This window comes from Thermobia domestica, chromosome 13 (assembly GCF_964235325.1).
Source record: "Thermobia domestica chromosome 13, izTheDome1.hap1.1, whole genome shotgun sequence".
In the NCBI taxonomy this organism is placed as follows: domain Eukaryota; kingdom Metazoa; phylum Arthropoda; class Insecta; order Zygentoma; family Lepismatidae; genus Thermobia; species Thermobia domestica.
Window position 1 is genome coordinate 38,707,398 of NC_137466.1, and position 20,932 is coordinate 38,728,329.

Below are 20,932 nucleotides of genomic sequence, written 5' to 3' on the forward strand. Positions count from 1 at the left end.
TTTAGAAATAATTTGTATCCACATCTTGTATATATATATATATATATATATATATATATATATATATATATATCCAAGATGTGGGATTGGGTGGGACACGCCTTGCATAATATTTTTAACACGAACAAACATTTAACACTATCATCAGAGATATTCGTCAAAAATACTATGATGGAACTAGTTTCTTAATGCCTTCTAAGATGTTTACATATTTCTTGGTGTAATACGAGTGTCTATGTTTTCTACAACCACAGACTGATTTCTGTAAGATTTGGGGTAAAAATACAGAAACACAACAAACTTTTCTCTTAATATTCGAAGTGACGCGATGTAATTGGATATCATGAATATATGTTAAAAAGTATGAAATTGATTATTAAGTGAAGTTAGTGTGGTGTACTGATATTGTTAGAAGGCTAAGTACAAGGCAAGGGGGGCGATCGCCCCCCAGAAGAAGAAACTTTCTTATTATATATATATATATATATAAAGAAGCCCATGCCAACGTTTGGAGCCCTTAAAAGTAGCAGTATGACAACCCACCGCCCCCTCAAAGTCGGTCCTGGATCCGCCCCTGGTGCAAGGAAGGTTTTCTATCTCGTATATAATCTCATTGTCGTTACGGTTTTAATTTTTGATAAAATTCAGTACTTAGAACCAGGGGCGTGATTAGGGGGGCAGGAAGGGGCAATTGCCCCCCCAAGAGTTTGAGGAACACATTTACTTTAATTAATTGTATACTAATATACTAGTACAAAACATGAAAGTCGTATGTCGGTGGTGCTCGTGCCCACCCCCCCAAGCGAAATCTGAAATGACGCCCCTGCTTAGAACATTTTAAAACTGATGAGGACTGAATACAATACGTAACTTTATCTTATTTAATTTTTTCTTAAATGTGAGAAGTTTGAAAGAGCAAAACAATGACTTAACCAAAGAAAGCGTTACCGTTTTTTTAGTGCAGGAGAACTGAGTGAGATTCTGCTTACATTTAATGTTTTCTTTTTCTGATCCCAATATTAGACGACTCATTTAGCTTCCGGCATTGTTTTACGTGAGGTTATAGTTCCTCTGAAGGTATATCTATATCTATCTATTTACACACACACTAAATATATATATATATATATATATATATATATATATATATATATATATATATATATATATATGTAATATGGTGTCCCAAAAGTAATGGTGAAAAATGAAACCACGGATTCCTGACACCAAGACAAAGAAATATGTTTATGTGCGATATAGTCCGGAAATGGACAGAGGCGGTGCTAGACAACTTCAAATGTGGGGGAAATGGACTTCATACCTGCTTGAGGAATAATCATAGGAGCTAGAAAGGGGGTTCAGAAAGAAAAATGTTACCGGCTTGATATGTTAAACGGATATTATACTGACTGCACTAGAGATTCTTCATACGTCATTTAGGGATTCACAGAATGTCTGTAATGGAACGAAACAGAAAAGATGGAAACCACATAAAAAGAAGGTTATCCTTAGTCCGATTGCACGCACACGTACAATGGGAATCAAAGCAAAGATTATTTACCATCGTTCCATAATATCAGGAGGCAAAGAAAGTGGTATGCCAGATAGAATCTTTCAGAGACAGGGTAGAAACAAGAAGTATAACTAGTTGTGCCATGTAATGAAAGAACAGGCAGAATCCACAACGACGTACTGTATTTGTAGCGTAGTATCTTATACAGAGTAAAGCTACAAACTACTAGGTCATACGTGCTAACAATAAACGTGCCTACAAAAGATGTTCAAAGTGCTGTCCTCCCACATCTATGCAACCTTCTAATCGTGAGTTTTGAATGCATTCCATTACTATCGGTGTGATGCGTAACTTACCACACGCTTCTTCAGTGTGATTTTGTATATCAGCAAGTACCTTTTCCTAAGTGTAAAGTTCCTCTCCACATTCGAAGGTGTCTAGCTCCGCCCGTGTCCGCTTCCGGACAATATATATTTGGTCTAGGAATTAATTCGTGCGGTTGGTACGCACACATTGAAGCTGTAGTACAAACACAAAATACATAAATACCTTAAGAAAAATATTGTCCATCGCTAGCCACCACTTTCGCCCATCTGTCAGGCAATGTACGGATTCCGTGGCGAAAGAAGTCCTCATCCTTGGAAGCGATCCAGTCAGAGACCCATGTTTCGATATCTTCTGAAGAAGTAAACCGCTGTCCAATCAAATCGTTGTTCATGCAATCGAACTAGTAGTAGTCCGAAGGAGCAACGTCTGGTGAATACGGCGGGTGGGGTAAAACTTCCCATCCGACATTTTCTAAATAGGTTTTGACCGGTTTTGCGACATGTGGGCGAGCGTTATCATGTTGAACAATAAGTTTATCATGTCTGTTCTCCCATTCTGGTCGTGTTCTGGCCAGAGCTTGCTTCAAACGCATTAATTGTCGTCGATAACGTTCTCCATTCATAGTTTCACCCGGTTGCAGCAGCTCATAGTACACCACACCTTTCATATCCCACCATATGCACAGCATAACCTTTGCACAGTGAATATCTCGTTTTGGTTGTGATGGACCTGGTTCACCTGGTTTCACCCAGGCCTTTTTTCGTTTAGGGTTCTCGTAATGGATCCACTTCTCATCACCCGTAATAATTCGATGCAGAAACCCCTTTCTGCTCTGTCGTTGAAGCAGCAATTCGCAAATGGTTTTTCGTCTTTCAACGTCTCTGTCTTTCAATTCATGTGGAACCCAATGTGACATCTTTTGAATCATTCCCATGGCTTTCAAGCGTTTGGAGACTGTTGTTTGATCAACGCCTAATGCTGCTGCAAGTTGTTCCTGCGTTTGACACGAATCCTGCTCGAGCAATGCTGTCAATTCTTCGTCTTGAAATTTTTTTGGCTGTCCAGCTCGCTCTTGGTCTGCCAAGCCGAAATCACCACTTCTAAACCGTGCAAACCACTTCTGACACGTTCGTTCAGCTAGAGCATGGTCACCATACACTTCCACCAAAATACGATGATTTTCAGTCGCACTTTTCTGCATGTTAAAGTAATGCAGCAGGACACCCCGCAAAAACACTTTATCAGGCACAAATTGCGCCATGTTCACTTAACTACAAACTGGTGTTGTTGACGCTTTAATCCACTGCCCTATACTACGAACGATACGCGATGACAGGGGTTTGCAACACATGTGTGGATACACGGAACTGTGGGACGCTCCGTTCGTTGCGCCATCTCTTGTCCACTCGCACGAATTAATTCCTAGACCAAATATCATAAACTTTATTTCTTGTTTTGCTGCCAGCAATGTGTGGTTTCTATTTTCCCCCATTCCTTTTGTGACACCCTATATATATGTCTGTGTGTGTGATATAGGAACTGAACAAATTTAGTAAACAAGTATCTCATTATCTAGGGAATAAACAATATTATCTGGTGGCCGACCGCTTCAGGAAAAGGCTGAGCTGAGCTCGTCTGTTTATATACCTGCTTTATTTCTTGGTAAGTACTTTCTGAATCTAAAGAAAATTTAAAAGGCAAAGAGCGCTTTGTTTAGAAATAGAGATCAGAATATTTCACCGATCTTTAGCAAAGGTTAGGCTCGGCTCTGCTTCTACATGATGCTTTATTCTGGATAACTACTAAACGTATTTTGCTGAAATTCAAGGTGCAAGAATCCCATTGTCTAAGCAATCAAGATCACTATATTTGATGGCCGAGCCAGAATCAGGCTAAGTTCGCAAACAAAGGTTGTGTACTACATCCTTATGCACCGATTTTTCTGAGTTCAATTCACTGGCTATTTTACGTGCTATATTATAATTTATGTTAAATGTACGCACAAAATGTATCGTCATGTTAAGGGAAGACAGAACCTATACATGTCATTATATATTAATTTTTCCGATTACTTTCTATACTTCTGTGACATATACAGAAAATAGCAAGAAAAAAGATACATAATAGTATATATATATATATATATATATATATATATATATATATATATATATATATATAATAGTAGTTCCTGCTCAATACAATGTTGATGATCTCCACTTTGGCATGTAGAATTCCTTACTTCTGTCAGGACTACACATGAATTTTTGCTGCTTCTGCATCATGAGGCAATTGACGAGCTATCTGACTAAAGGGATATCACACTGCGGTGCAAGAAACGATACATACTGGCGGAGGTAGGAAAGGTTTAAGCACATCTACGTCACATTATCAAAAGGTTTACTCTCCACAATGACCCACCGCGGAAAACTTGGTCTACTATAATTTTTGTCTCCCTCTGTTTGCTGTTTCATATAATTTGTATCGTATGTGTTTGATATCTCTTTTCATAATCGAAACACTGCAGTGACGCCTGTCTGTGTGTCAAAACGTAAAACCAACAGACATCTATACCCTTTTTGTTTGAGAAACAATAAACCAATCTCACGTGTGCGCAGGGAAAGGTAGCACATCTAAAAGATCAGTTATACTCATGGTATTCTATTTTTCAGTACAATATGTTTCAGTGTTATAATATGACCTAGAAGAAGGTTACCTTGAAGATTTATCCTTCCGTGGAGTCAAATTTACCCGATAATAAAAGTTTTCAAAATTATCAATTACATCATTGTTAGGCCTATTCGGACAGCCTTTCAGAAATCCTAATATGAAAAGCAAATGCAATATAAAATCTTAATTCGTGAACCACGCTAAGGTAGATAACCTAACAGCAAATTCTTCGTATAATATTATAATATATAAAATTTTATAAACCGTTGAATTTTATAAACTGTCAGTTTCGATCTATATATTAATGGTTATTGTTATCCTCGCTTGAGTCATAGTCTATCTTGTGATATAGCGACGTTGAGTGTACGCTATTTAACGGGAATATATAAAGGAATAAATGAAGAATAATTACTGAATAATGTAATTAATTAAATATTAAATGAACGAGTGAATGAATCCTTCTTTGCAACGGTAAGTACATAAATAAGAGAAAGAATTTGCTCTCAAGTTGCTTTCGTCAATGCCTGCAAAATCAATCAGATTCTTCAGCAGAGTATTACTCACTCACAAGGCCGACGATCCTGGGCCCCCTACTGTATTAATGATTATATAATATTTTCATAATTTGAATGTAATTTGTCTTAAAATCCTCATATATATATATATATATTTTCTGCTTCCGAATACCCCCCAAATTTACAGAGAAATCTGCGCCCTTGCTCACTTATGTCAGATTCTCAAGTTAGAGACACTTACCCTACTTTCATTTACGTATGAGATCCTCTCCTGACTATATATGTTTTTATAGATAGCATTCGTACTTTGATGTGGCAAATAAAGGTATAATTCTCAGTGAGAGCTTATTCGAAAGTGAAATGAAATTTTTCAGCTTAACGTCCCACAACTATGCCCTTTGTGCTAAGGGAGACAAGTGATTAGGACAAGCAGAGTATCCCAAGGAAACTCACACACACGATGTTGCCCACCACAAACTTGCTCGCTCGGAGATCGAAGCAGGGACCCTAAACACAAGAGTTAAGCGCTCTATCATTGAGACACCGTGCCTCTTCATCTAGTTCGAGTTGTACATTAAGTTGTAGGTCCACGTATTACTAGCCTAGGTGATCAAAAGTAAGGCTGAATTCACAATAATCCGACTTTACTATCTTAAAAAAAATACCTACCCGCTAAAGCCGCCACAGCCAAATAGCAAAATCACTATACATATTTCGTGATGCAAATTGTTGAACGAAAAATATTGTATGGGATAACCGGGCACTTTCCGTAACCATTTCCATTGACGCAAACTTCGCGATTTAGATAGCGGTAATGGGCATAACCATTATAATGACTGTTTGCATCTTAGCGACACGTTGCTATGTTCAGAATTTTTGCGAAGACTGGTACGAAATGACAACCAACGTCAGTAACAGAGGCGATTCTTGAGGGAAGTGACATTTGTAAAAATTAACATTTTACGAATGCAATCCACAAGAAGTTAACTGCGCAAATGTATGACAATTTCATTTACAGTGGAAAACATTCTGGTCTCAAAGCAAGAGTTCAAACAAAAGACTTTTTGTTCATTGTTATGCATATGTTATTATTACTAATACTAATAATATAGAAGGTCAGTAGTAGTCAATGCCTTCAAACCAGTATACGCCACTGGTATTGATGTTCATAGTGATCCATCTGCATATCTTGGTTACACAGTAGAGAGTGAGCTCAAAAGCTTTGTTACCAGCAGATGTTGAGAAAAATCTTTGAGTAAGATGTGTAAGTTTTATATATATATATATATATATATATATATATATATATAATATCTTTCCGGTACCCGGCTCTTTGGGGTATTTTTTAGACTCAGTCAAGCAGAGTTACTGCATCGTCACTATTTATCCTAGGATCATGTTTCATACCTCATTCTCTTCAGAATGGAGCTGGCTTTCAAATGGTACCACTTGCATGCTCATACCATATACCAGGAGTGGGAAAAATGATGTCAAAGGGAAAATTTCGGAGGGAAATTTTTTCTCGCAATTTGGGCCCCTCTGGAGCGGCCCTGTATAAACGTAGCCATCTAAAAAAATCTGACAAATAGTACTTGCTATTCTGAATGTGTGTGCCAAATTTCAAGTTTCTATCTTGAATGCTAAGGGCGGGAGAAATTTTATCAAGAATTCCCACCATGCCCCAAATTACCGTAAAACACCATGATCTCAGGTAAACAATTTTCTGAGACATCCCTAATTACCCTCGGGTCATGTTTCGTCCATCATTCTCTTCAGCTTAGAACTGCCTTTCAGGCGGTATGACTCACGTGTCTCCATCATGTATCTAAGGCGGGAAAATCCTGAAAAAAGGGATTTTTTGGGTCTACATATCCTTTTTTCAACTTTTAGCCCCTCTGGACCCCCTGTTTTAACGCAGAGATCTGAAATAATCTGATAAATACTACTAGGTAGGTTGAATATTTATGCACAATTCCAATTTTCCAGGTGCAAAACTAAGCCCGCCAAAAAAAATATATACCGACAATGTCCCATATTCCCGTATACAGAGGGAATATTTTAAACATTCCCCGAGACATCCCTAATTACCCTAGGGTCATGTTTCGCCCATCATTCTCTTCAGCTTATAACTGCCTTCTCGTCGGTACCATTCACTTGTCTCCATCATGTATCTAAGGCGAGAAAATCCCGTGAAAGGGATTTTTTGGTAAAAATTTCCCTTTTTCAATGTTCAGCCCCTCTGTACCCCCCTGTTTTAACACAGAAGTACAAAAAATCTGGTAAATACTCCTCGGTGGACTGAATGTTTGTGCACAATTTCAGTCTTCTAGGTGCAAAAATAAGCACGCAAAAAAAATAATACCGAAAATGTCCAAAATTCCCCTATACAGAAGTATATTTTGATAAAAATTCCCTGACATTTCCCTAATTAGCCTAGGGTCATGTGTCGCGCATCATTCTCTTCAGAATAGAACTGCCTTTCAGGCAGTACCATTCACTTGTCTCCATCATGTATCTAAGGCGGGAAAATCGCGAAGAAAGGGATTTTTTGGTAAAATATCCCTTCAAATTTTTGCCCCTCTGGATCTCCCCCTGTTTTAACGCAGAAATCTGAAAAAAATCTGGTAATTACCCCTCGGTGGACTGAATGTGTGTGCAAAATTTCAATCTTCTACGTGCAAAAATAAGCCCGCCAAAAAATAATGAACATAGAACGGCCCCGCAATATTAAAAGAAAATGTATATTTTAGAATTATGACGTTATCACCTCCTATGTCTCGACGCAGGAAGATGTGAAACCATACCTAAGGTCTTCTACAATGCCTCTGGACTTGAAAAAGAAAAAAAAACGGACGAAAAAGCTCAAATAGAAGAGTTATAACGCAATGTACCATGAAACATCCCGTGTGGTACAAATTGTACCATAATATATAAACTTGTCAAACAAATGATCAGAATAGACATCCTGACAACATAGAAATCCTTCAGAAAATGTCTCTTCTCAGTGTCAATGAGATTTTGAAACCAATGAAACAATCTATTACTCATTTAGATGTAGCTTTGAGATTTGAGGACCAGTGTTGTATCTAGCTATCTTAGGAGGGAAAAATTTCCTCTAAAGTTGTACAATTCCTCCCCCAATTTTTGAAGGTATAAATATAGCCATGTTTGAAATTTAACGTGCAGTTTATGTTTTTCCAATTTGCGAGCTTTTAGTTGATGTCCTTTCTCATATTTCGGAAAAAGTCACATTTTTTCATGGCATCATGTTTATATTTCTCACTTCCCTTGTCATTTCGGGAAAACGCTTTCTAAAATTCCCTGTAAAATTAGCTTTCAGCTGAGAGCACAACTATGCAGTATGTGTCAGCACGATGCAATAACAGAAAATAATCAGTGTGTTGATCGGGTTTTAATGTAGTTAGTTGTGCTTTTTGAGGTGTAACGTTCGACTGTTTTATTTTTTATAATAGAGTTACTTGATGTGTCCAAAATTTAATCGATTAAAACGTTCATGATAATATATAGTGCTTAAAGAGGGAAGAAAACTCACATGTGGCTTTTGCCACTAGACAATGGTAGTGCTCTTCGTTCAGTATGCAGTATATATTATAAGGATAGACCATTTCCAAAAGGTTCTGGTAGTACTTTCATAACAAAAGCTTTCACAAAGTGGAATAAAAGTACACTTAAAAATCCAAAAGATAATAAATTTTCAAAACATGAACAAAACGAATTCATAGAAAAGCTCTTAGTAGTGATTGCGAGGCAAAACGAATTATGGGAAAATGTACTTCTGTATATTCGACGTTACACGCACAATCTGAGAAACAGAAAAGAAAAACTAATATTAGGTGACTTTGTAAAGTTAGAACATTTCATGTTCAAGAACGAAATTCCCCATACAACGAAGTATGAATCTCTCATCATTCTTGCTGCACAGTAACCAAATAGCGAAGTTTATCGCCCATTTGCGGGAAAACGTATCTTATGGAAGTACTACAAGTATCGTCGAGTTTTTAAAAGGAACTGATGAGTAGCTTTGAAATGAAATATTAGAATATGTAAGAGCAAATACTAGAATTTCTAAGTGTGATGGCCAATGAGTCTACAATCTCCGCGTGCGATCGAAATTTTCACTTTGTTTTTGCTATCTGATGATAGATGCTCCAATTGACTATTTTTTTTAATGAAATAGTACAACTACAACAGACTGATGCGGCATATATATCAACGATGGTTAATGATATTCTTCAGGCAACCTATCGACGTCAGGGAAATTTACTAGATTGTAAGTTTTATTTACTATCTTTCTTCCAAAAACTCAAATCATGGTGTGATTTTTTTTCTTTGAATTTTCAAGAGGGCGTAACAATATAACTTTTCATTCAATTTTAAAGAAGTTGAGGAGAAAAATATGAAGTTAACTGATCTCATGTAAACTTGAAGTGGATGATATTGGGGATGGTTTTCCTACACTATGACATCTAGCTGCCGTATTAAGTTTGTGTCCTATAGGTACCTGCAAAGTTGAAGGATCGTTCTCAAGTATGTCACGAATTTGTATTAAGTTAAGACAACAACTTACATCACATCACGTAAGTACACTTGTGTTGATATGCATAGAAGGTCTTCGAGACTGAAACTTTTCCATGTAAGAAATTTAAAAATCTGGTATGTTGCATCTCCAAGAAGAGTTGCACTGCCTTCTTTTAAAACTTAAAATGTAAAATATGTTTTCTTTTATTGAAAATGTGTATTTAAATATTTAGTTCATGAAAAGAGAAGAATCTTCTAGATTATTCTTAATATTTTAATAATTGTATAAATAAGCATCTTTAGCTTCTCAAAATATTATTAGTAACAACATTATTCTTGTATATGGAGAAGCTTTATATTTCAATAGTTAAAAATTAATATGTAGCAGTGAAGAACAAAGATACAGTTCTCTGTAAGTACATAGATGGTTTCTTTGTACACAGTATATAAAGATATGAGTTGCATAAGGTAAGTGGTTACTTTCCACATTTTAAATGATCTCCCCCCTAGAACCTCACATTTCACCCCAAACGGAGGAAACTGGATGAAACACTGTTGAGGATGATATTCACAAAATTGAAAATCAGTGGCGGATCATAAATTTCGTGAAATCGGTTAGTAAATCTTCGACTAAAGAATTTTCCCGAAGAGTAAATCAGTGCAGAGATGCTGAAAAAGAGAATCCATTTTTAGAATTAGTTTCATTAGTTTTTCCTATGGTAAAACTTCCACATTCGACGCGGAAGTTGAGAGTGTTTTCTGGTGTTGGAACAAAAGCAATGAAACTCCGATAGAAACAAGCCAAATAAAAGAAGCTTCGCCTCAACCTGAAGACAATGATGGCGACGATGATATTTATTTCTGTTAGGTGAGTTTTGCTTTAATTTTATGTTATTATAGGAATTAATTTGTTATTGAACTTGTTTTCGGCACAGAACTTTTTTTTTTTTAATTTCTGGCCACTCTTGACCTCTGATTCTTAGCAATTTTTCTCCTTGGGTGTTGGCAACATTAATAGATGCAAACGACGAAGTAGAGTTGTTTTAAAACTACAGTTGGAGTTCGACAGTGGCCATTATTGCGAGTGCCTTGTGTATTGTGGTGCTTTGTGAGGAAGAGATTTGATTGGGATTTCCTATACACCTACACTACACTTACACTTTCTTTTACACTTACACGTACATACATTCCCTTCTTTTTTTATACTCTTTCTTTTTTCATTTAACACTTCCCACTTTTCTCTAACTTTTTGCCCTGTTCAACTAGGTTTTCAACCCTATTTCACTGTCTGAACTTCTTTTCTGATTTTGACCTTTTCCCCGATTGTGTCCTTTCTTCCCAATTGTGTCCTGTATTTTATTCAATTTTGTCCCTGAATCACAAACCCTCCGAGTGTGGTACACATAAGACAATTTTCTAGTTGTAGCACACATAACTTTAATGATGGTGGACCTACCTATTTCTCCGATAACGGTCCTAGGACAAGACAAAGCAGTTATTCTGTATTTTATTAAAACCTGATCTATGTTGATAGAAAGTGTGCCTATAAAGTTTCTTATATGAACCTCCTTGCATTTCATTTCATTAACACTGGCAGCATAAAATAAGTTGGAAGTATCAAGCACACCTGCAAATTTGTATTAAACGTGAAGTCATAATGGCTAGTAAGGCGTCTGTTAAGAAGGAATTGTACAAAGAAGAAATCCAGAAATAGTTTTCCTCAGGAAGATCCACTGGAAGGGAAAAGGTGGACATACGAACTGATGAGTGACAACAAAGGATTCATATTATCTACAACGAAAGGAGAGCAAACAAAGGAGAAGGATACACCTGTGTATTCTTCGGGTATGAAATTGAACGTTGATACGGTGAAATCAGAGTTTGCAATAGATGAGCCTGTATTTGAAACTAATATAGAAACGCTAAGAAAAATAGTAGTGAAAGATACTTCCACGAAACAATTAAGAACAAAAAAATTGAATTCAGTTGTTTCAGAAAGGTAATATTACATTTTCTATATAGTAATTGGTTCAGACTGATAATACAGTCACTTCGGTTTGTAAATTTGGCATTTATTCCGAAGTTAGGCGTCCGCTTTCACCTCGTTTTTTCGCTGTTATCTCCTCTCCACACTTTCTGTTAACTTGTTGTTAGGTTCATTAATCCGTGCTCTTCACAAACTTTTAGAAGATTTTGCTCGTTATCAACGTATTGCTTCACGAATGTTAGAACTATTTCATTGCCCTTGTACGTACGCCATATTGATAACATAAATGCTCGTTTCTTTCCCACAATGCAACTGTTCGCTTACCTTGCGCCAAGTAGTTCCCTTCGCTCGCCGTATAGTCCCATGTTTATAACCGCTTATATATAACACATAAACAGATTTTTCAAGGCTCTTGTATATTATCAAGCACACAAACGATAAAATTATCCATATCTTTCCTGTAAATTTTAAAAATTTTGCTGGAAACGGACGCCCAACTTTGGAACTTAACCCGTAAATTTTATAAACAAAGACCAATACTCCGCGAAAAAGAATTAGGTATGCGAGATAGGGCTACGTAAAATGTAAGTTAATAATTGCAGTTTGGAAGTAACACGGTACACATTGACTAACTGTAGACAAACATATAAGTAATCGATATCACCCTTTTAAATATTGTGGTGTTTCGTATCTCGATGAAGTAATGATCCATGGATTATTGATGGTGCTGGTGTAGTTTTGGCGCACCAGATTTTCGAAAATTTACAGGTAAATTCAATACTTGCATGAAATACGTGTTTCAAAGGAAGAAATTTCTGCATACTTCAGAATTAAATATAAAGTGATCCAACTGTACTTTAGGTTTACAAGTGTAGAGTTAATAGTGTAAGATTATTACAAGTGATTTACGACGGATTGGATAACTAAGTGCGTACGAAAGTTGACTCTAAAAGATACTATTATTCACCGGCGGTGTATTTCTGTAGTGTAGCTAAACTGTATTTTATGTTTAAAAGTTTAGTGCTAGTAGTATAAAATCATAAGTGCTATAGAAACTTGTATCATTGCCAAAACATATTTCTTTTTACTACGGAGCGTACTCGCACCACCGCTCATATTCCTGCTCTCTTCTGGCACATCCCAACCCATTGGCTTAGCCCTGTTCTGACTCGGGGTTGTTTTGTCTTGTTTTTTAATGTAGTTTTTATCACACACCCGGAAACCATATCTATACGAAACTCGTTAAAATATTGTAAATTTTCAACAATTACTTCTGGTGTCTATTTTGAGTTTTACCTTCGCAAAGTGAATATTTTTATAACGTACAGTGAAAATATTTTAGGGGATAATAAGAAGATAGCTAGTAAAAGAGTTTAACTTTTCAACATTTTTTTTTCGAGTGGTTCGCCAAAAGTAAACCAGTACAGTATTGATTACACGTTTCTCATCAATTGTTGTACATAATTACAATATCGGTGCTTTACGAAAGTTTTTCGTGTATATAGTGCAGGAAAATTAGACAAAAAAATGACCCAACCCGGACGTTTTGATGAACAAGCTGAAAATTGATAGAAATTTTGAGAATGTCATCCTCATCAACTCACTCAAAGTCCCAAAATATCCAGATAGGGAAAACCGAGATATGACGTCGTCAATATGACCGGCGACCGAATTCATCCCTTAATCTTTAAAATGTTATATCTACTCGTCATTTCAACTTCGTTTTTGCTTCATATTGCAGAAAACATATTCGAAATTGATATATACAACGACTGCTTGTCTTACATTGGCGCGATTTTCAAATAGAGAATCTCAAAATGACTACAATGTCCATTCTTGATCTGTTTTTTTTTTTAATTTAACTGTAAATGACTTGAAAAGGGTACATATACGAGAAAAAATTTTGAAATAACCATTATTCGTGGTTTCAAGAGATTTCCAACGAGCCCAGTTACATTGCTGTATCTAAAATGGGCGGAGATATTCAGTTTTGTGTGCAGCAAGCCGTAATCTCTTATTAAATTTATTGTAATGCTGTAGGGGCAAAAGTTCCGTTATACCTATACTATATTAATTAATTTTCGTCATTGGGTGGGCAAGACTCTAACCAACATCCCCCAAAAGTCCTCGCCGCTCCAATGTTTGCATCATCCAGTATGGCGGACATTTATAATATGGCTATCGCATCTAAGAATTTATAAAGTAGGCTTTAACACGGACATTTCGGAAAGCACGCTAAAAATTGGTGAAAATGTCCGGGGACATGTTCTAATTAACATACGGAAAGTCCCAAAGCATGCGTTTGGGGGAAACCCACCATATTGAGAAATCACCGCGATCTTGGGTATTAGCGTTTTGGGGTGAAGCTTTGAAAGTAGCAGTCCGATAAATCTATTCCTCGGGCCAAGTTAATATTTTACGTCAGATTACATAATTGAAAGGTTAACTTAAAATTAAAACCGTAACTTACTGCTTCTTCACCACTTCAATGATAGTGGTGTAGAAAACAAAATTGAAAGTTTTAGTAATCATCTTTACAGAGAATAATTAGAAAGAAATATGTAGTTTGGAAATACTAACCGAATTGGCGTTTACTGAAATTATATAATATTAATGTCCTAATTGAGTCACATCATGAAAGGCGAAAAACACTGATTGTACGTAGTTTTTTCTGTTATAGAAATTACAGCATTCACATTTATTTTTATTCTATAACTTTGTTGAAAATATTTTGCATGGTACATTTTACCGTCCAATGTTTCATTGTCCTCAACATCCAATCCATCCGTTCAGCATCCAAACCCATTCTGTGGGAGGTAAATGCACACCTTTCCACTCTTGAACATACAAGAGAAATAAACAAACAAAAACGCAACTATAAATATTTACGGATGATAGAAAAAACGAAAAAACTATACAGAAGCTAAATGTAGAATATTAAATGAATATGAATAAAAAAAATATGATTAGAGGGAGAACTGATAGAGCATTATAATCTCCATGAATGTTATTTTAGAGTGCTATTCTTACTGAGAATTATCCACCGAACCTTCAAGAGTCACGACGACTCACCTCGCCCCGACCACGAATAAAAAAGGCACAAAAAGTGGGATAAAACAATTTTTATTTGATTCGAACTGAAAACATGCTGTTCCAAAGAAATAAAGTGAGTGAACATCTTTGTTTGAGATTTCAGAAAAACAACGAAAATAAACTAATTTCAATTTGAGCCTCACCTTCTGATAAACTCGATAAAAACGCTGTTTTACTGCAGAAGAGATAGGTGATAAAATCGCCAAACCAAATGTTGATTTTAGAGACAGATTTGCCACTTCGCGGATATACAGCTTATGCCTTGGTTGGTCCAAAGTTCCACTAATGACACATCCATACAAAGCAAGCAGAAAAGCTTCTGCCGCAGCGTCTTCATAAGTGACGTTCGTTTGTCATTAACACCTTTTTCCCTCAGAACTTCGTTCTCTTTCAGCTTTTCACAACGTTATGTAGCGTGGAAGAAGAGAAGTACGGGAGGGAGATTCCCAAGGTCAGTTTTTTGTTTGTCACTGCAAAAGATGTCTGCATTCCTTACCAGGTATTAAAATTCGGATGACTTGGTTACCAGAAAGAGAAACCATAAGGACAAGGAGGTCGGTATCTTCTACAATGACGAGATTCAATCCTTTTCCTAACACTTTCACAGAATTTAGCACTACTATCGTATCTGCGTCACCTGGAGCATGAACCACCTTGATGTCAGGTTTTTCGAGATGCGCTGATAAAAGTGCAATGAAGCGCGTTTTCGCGTTTATCAGAAATACTTTTTGTGGTACAGTTTGTAGTCTAACGTCGGTGATAACTGTCTGCCGCTGCTTGTTTTCTACTTCTGATAGTATTTTCTTTGTGCTTTGAGAGACGTAGCCGTCGAACTCCGTAACGTTTCGATCGTAGTGATTAGTTATGTATTTCACTAACTATAGGCATGTCTGTTCAAAGTTTTCTGGACCACCCATACCACTCGATGCAGTATGGAACGCCATCGACGCAGATACGAAACTTTCTTATTAGCATGAAAAATTGAACCTTTAAAGCGATTTTGGTTTCTTCGATAGAGGTTACATCAGGAAAGCATAACGATGGCTACAAATCGAAAGTTTCATGAAAAAAGTTGTAAAATCTTTTTTAAAAAATTACTGCCCACTTTTATTAAGCTTCTTACACAGACGAATTAATTCCATGATGCAGGGGAAGCCTAGGACTATTAGTGTGAAAGGAATCAAGAGAGGCGAGTAGATTATGGTGCAAAAGCCCTATTTATAGTTTACTTAAGCCTGTCTCAGACGGGACTGAAGTAAGGCTGCGATTCACAATTTAAAACTCACCTTACTTAATGATCGTGTGAGAAGTAACTTGCCCTTTGTTCAGGTTGACATTTTTTGCTGTCTTTATTTGGATCCAGACTAGGAAACAGTTCCGTCAGAATAAAGACCTTAGAGAAGGTATGCAGTGAAGTAAGTAGCTGAACACTGCAGGTGTGAACAAATGTAACTACATCTTTTAAGAGAATATAAGTAGTATATTGTATTGTAAATAGTATAAATAGTGATTTAAGTATATTGTGCAATTTGTATACCAAAACAATGTAACATGTATAAAAAACCGCGCAGAATTACTTTTGGTGCACTACTCAAAATAATTGTTAAAAATTATAATTCGTCCACTAATTTCCTTATTGTTTTCTACATGATTCGTGCTGGGTGACATAAAAATATCCACATGGCATAGTTAAATTCAAGGGGTACATTAGCAATTGTTGGAAAATTATAATTGTTTTACTATTTGCGTATAGATATGGCGTCCGGATGCATGCATAAAAACTACAGCCAAAAAAACAAAAGAGCTTGCGTTAGGTCGCCACTAAAAAGCGCAAATGCTATCTAACTGAAGCTCGAGGGTCCGAGTGTAAGCGAGGGGATGCGTCATCGAAGGTGGGTATGCACATAAACAGGGGTAGTGAAAACGAATGGATTTGGCAATGATACGAGTTTTAATGGTATTTGTCGTGGTTTCATACTAGTAGCGTTCCACTTGTAAACAAAATACAACTTCTGTACACTTGTGCAGAAATTCAGTGGAAAATAGTTTCTATAAAGACACCTTTCATATGAACACATTTTACCCGTCGTAAAACACTTGTAATAATTTTACACTAGTAATTCTACATTTATACACATAAAATTCAGAAGCCAAAGGTAAAGCAGCTCCAGAAACAAACAATGAAAGTTAATTATCATCAGTGTTGCAGGGCCTTCGTGAAATTTTAGGGAACAGTTTTACAATGGTGGCAAAATACAAAAAGTTCGGGTATAGTGCATGAATAGAGATCCCCGCGCTGTATGAGTTTATGGGTTATATGGGCATTTTTTGTGGATAGGGAGCTTAGCAGATACGCTCAGTACTTATACTAGAAAATTGCTCTTTCTTTTTTATTTTAGCTTTTCGCGCCTGATAACTGCCCACATTTACATATCTGGATAAGTCATTTGATTTCAGTTCTACAATCTGGTGGATACAAGGATCTACAGACCTTTTTTCGTTTCATACAGGCTCCCTCATGTTCGTATCTCGCTGCCGAATTTTCGGAGTTACTAATTTCAATAGCATATGGAATTCTGAATAGTCCATACTATAGATTTTTTTTTGTAGGAACATGAATCTTCTGTAAGTAGTTCATTATTCACCACTGAAAATACGTTGCTTTCCTGTGTATTATTGCGGCGAAGATTCCACTCTCTCGTCCAGCAGCTCCTCATTACTCTTTCTCTCTCTCTCGTTCTTTTTGGGGGAATGGGAGCGCGGATTTTTTGTCAACAACAGAACAGATATCGCTGCTGCGGCTATTTCATCCTCTAAGCATGAATTCATATTGTGAAATAGAAAAACAATAATATATACAATTACGACAGTTGATTGTCCTGTGAATAACACATTCTTCAAGTGTTTTTCGTCTGTTTAATACAGTGACCACGAGAGCGGTTGCTCGTAATACCTGCCTAGTTTTAAGGATCGTCTGAGACCCCTGCATCACCTCAGGATAAAAGGAATTTCATTTAAATTTGAGTGAAGCAACACTGTCAAGTTGTAATGTGGGTTGAGGCCTTAGTTCAGATCCGTGCCCTATATATCAATTTTCCTACATAATTTATGTTTCCATGTAATTTCCCCGTACATTAATTTTCAAATTTTTTGATTCTATATATTTTTCCACACTACTTTCGATGGTATTCCATCAATATATGAGTTCTCTACCATCTTGTCAGTACTGTCGTATATTCGTAAGATTTACCATGTTTCATACTGCCTTTCTGTACTGATCCATACATTATGCACTTGAAAATGAAAGCTCTGAGCTCTTCCATGTCTAAACGACAAATGACAGACGGACTGTTACAAATTGCAGTTACATTTCATATTCTAATAGTATCACCAGTGTGTGGAAAAAATGGAAAGCTCTGGTTAATTTCGAAGCCAGTTTTGAAATTACAGGTTCTGAAAATACTCATAGTTTACAAAAGAAAAGAAAAGAATGTATTACATTCGTTCGATTTACATTTGCAGCTGACTCAAAGGGCATACAATACTTGTTAAGGTTTTGCTCTTAAGCTTATGGGTCTCAAGTTACAGTAGTTTCCATTATCGAACTTAGATATTTTCAGTCATATTATTTTTCCTCTTTAAATTATAGAGTTACTTTTTGCACTTGTCCCCTGTCTTGATCCATTTGTAACGACCTTCTCTATAGGAACTTGCCTTATGCCATTTTTGGTCTTTCTCATACTTCTTTATTTCCATTGTCTCTCTTTTTCAGTTAATTGTAATTCACCAGGTTAAGATTATGCATGTTAGATTTTGAATAGTATCTGAAACTTTTATTCATGCCCTTTCTCCCTCTTTGTCTTCTAGTTTTTACATTCTTTTATGAATTTCCTCTTGTCTTCAGTTAAGAAAGAGGTTACTATTCGAATGAATTCTTCGCGTTTAATTCTCGTTAATATCGTCTTCAAATAAATAGGATAAAATGTGACTTAATGTATAATTAAAAGAAGGAGATAGTGCTAGGAATTAACTGGGATATGTTGAAAAAAATTGTTTGTGTTTCTTTTTCTCTTTTTGGTTCCAGACATTATTTTAATATTTTGTTCTCTTTTCATTTGATTTGTTGCCTCACTAAACACAGACACATGCGCAGTCTCAACCAAACAATAACGCAAAAAGAAAGTAAGCTTTAACTATTCCAGATTGTTCCCAGGAAAGTTTGTTTCGTTTATAACCGATTTCCACGTCTTCATCTTAAAGCTTTACAGTTTGTATCAAAGTAATGTGTGGCTCCTTTCTCATTTTAATTGTATTCTTGTTCTTGACATATTCCACACTATATGTTTAGTTAAGTTATGAAATTTATTTCATGTGTTCTCTTCTGATGCTATCCCATCCCTCACGTTTTAGCTTATTTCTAATATCCCTAATGTTCTTATTTGTTCCAACACTTTTTCTAGCCTGTAGTAACATGCTCGACTATATTCTATATTCAATCTTTTAATATAAGATTTAAAGGAAACATGTCCTCTAACAATTTTCATTGCTTTTTTGTTTAATTTTCTTGTTTCTCTCCTTATTTACATGTCGGAATATATGATTTCAGTTTCTCATCTTTCGTTGTATTTTGCCAATTTATTTTCCTTTTTCTTTCGATGACTGCGTGTAGCTGTATTCTGCTAATCGGAATTTTAACAAATATTTTTAAAATTTTTGCTGATTCTTTCCTTTTAGTCCAATTTTTAATTGTCCTACTACAGCTAACACTAAAATTTGTGGAGGCTAGTGTTATAAGAAATAGTACCTCTTTTGTTGTTTCCTCCAATAGTATTGTTTCATTGTACCCCTGATGCTTGCACATCTAACACGACAGTACAGACATGTCGCAAAATATGACATGCCAAGATATTTCTTCATTTGGAGCTAGAAAGAATGAATAGTTCAGCATCACTTAGAGAACAGCGAGATACATACGTGAAATACAATTTACTTTGACTTTAAGAGATAAGAATTAGTGCAAAGCAAATAATAATAATAATAATAATAATAATAATAATAATATGTATCATGCAGAGACAGAAAGCATGGAATAACCGAAACAAGAGGAAACAAGAAGGGAAGACGGAAAGAAAAATGGAGAAAATGATAATAAATATTAACGTTTAATTATAAACGGTGTCCGTTTCCTCTTCCTCTTCCCGTCACTCTGTGTTGGGCCTTTTCCCCTTTTATTGGATAAATCTCTTTCAGAAGCAATCGCCAATAACATTTACAATGTTTAATTCCTTGAAAAAATAATCAAATCCAGGCTGGGAATCAAACGAAGAAACTTTAGAATAAGAGCCTCACACGCTGTCCACTTAGCTGCTCAGATCGTAACAATTGTCTTGTTAAATCAGCTATTCAGCACGCAACGGTCAGTTCCCCCGGTTCAATTTGAAGTTTGGTTTTTATATACTGTCCTTAGTCGTGTATGGCTTAGCCTCTCCTTGTTTCAGAAAACACTATTTGATTTGTAGTGTAAAGCAAAAGTTAATGCACAATCTTGTGAACTTACTGTTGCACCAACATAGGGGAGAGCAGTGGCCACGGCCCTTCTCCCAAATGGCGACTTACACGTGCTGTTGGGTTTGGGAAGAGATACTGAGTATCTCAGCGTGTACGTGGTACCTCAACACGTAAAAGAGAGGTAGTCCCGTATTGCTTGGACGATCCTACCGGGAAGGGAGAGTCGGATTTCTGCCTGCAAGGAGGACCAAACGGAAACGGGAAAGGACTAATCTCAGATACCTGGGTAACGGCTCTAATTCCGCGGAAGGGAGAAAACCCTGTAGGACATGGGCCGGCTCCAAACTTAAATGCTGACTTAACACGTACCATTGGATCCGGGATGAGTTGTGAAGCACCTTGATGTGTTTGTGGTACCTTTACCCGCGGCAGTTGCCAGTTAAACGATAGAGGTAGGCAGAGCCGGGACGCAAGCCCCCTCGGGCATTGCCTGGGCTTGACGGATTGGGTTGGACTCTGCCGGTCTGTGGTCATACCGTGGGATTCGGTAGCATATGTGAACTAATCCCAGCAACCTGGACAACGGTGAACATGTGCGGGAGGTGAGCTTGCCTTATAACACTCGGGCACTATGCCCGCAGAGTATGGTAGGGCCTGACTCGCTAGCAGGACTGCCTCCACCAGTAGGTAACTGGTAGGCACTTAAGACTTCGGTCTGGCCGCGCAGTGGGCGTATCCCACTCCCTCAGTTAATGGGGGTTACACACTTAGGTGTCAAGA

At 36.7% G+C, this 20,932-nt stretch overlaps 1 protein-coding gene across 4 annotated transcripts in view; it reads left to right on the forward strand.

The window, feature by feature from the left end:
• LOC145668108 (uncharacterized) overlaps positions 1–20,932 on the forward strand; it is a 52,438-nt gene that overhangs the window by 23,072 nt on the left and 8,434 nt on the right. Inside the window, exon 1 of one of the 4 annotated variants that reach the window (XM_081735638.1) lies at positions 10,851–11,563. The exons of 2 other annotated variants lie outside the window; for them this stretch is intronic. In XM_081735638.1, the coding sequence (XP_081591764.1) occupies positions 11,328–11,563 (236 nt within the window). In that variant the 5' untranslated portion in view covers positions 10,851–11,327. Of the gene's footprint in view, positions 1–10,850; positions 11,564–20,932 lie in introns of those variants that run through there. One more of the 4 variants, XM_081735640.1, reaches the window with a different exon arrangement.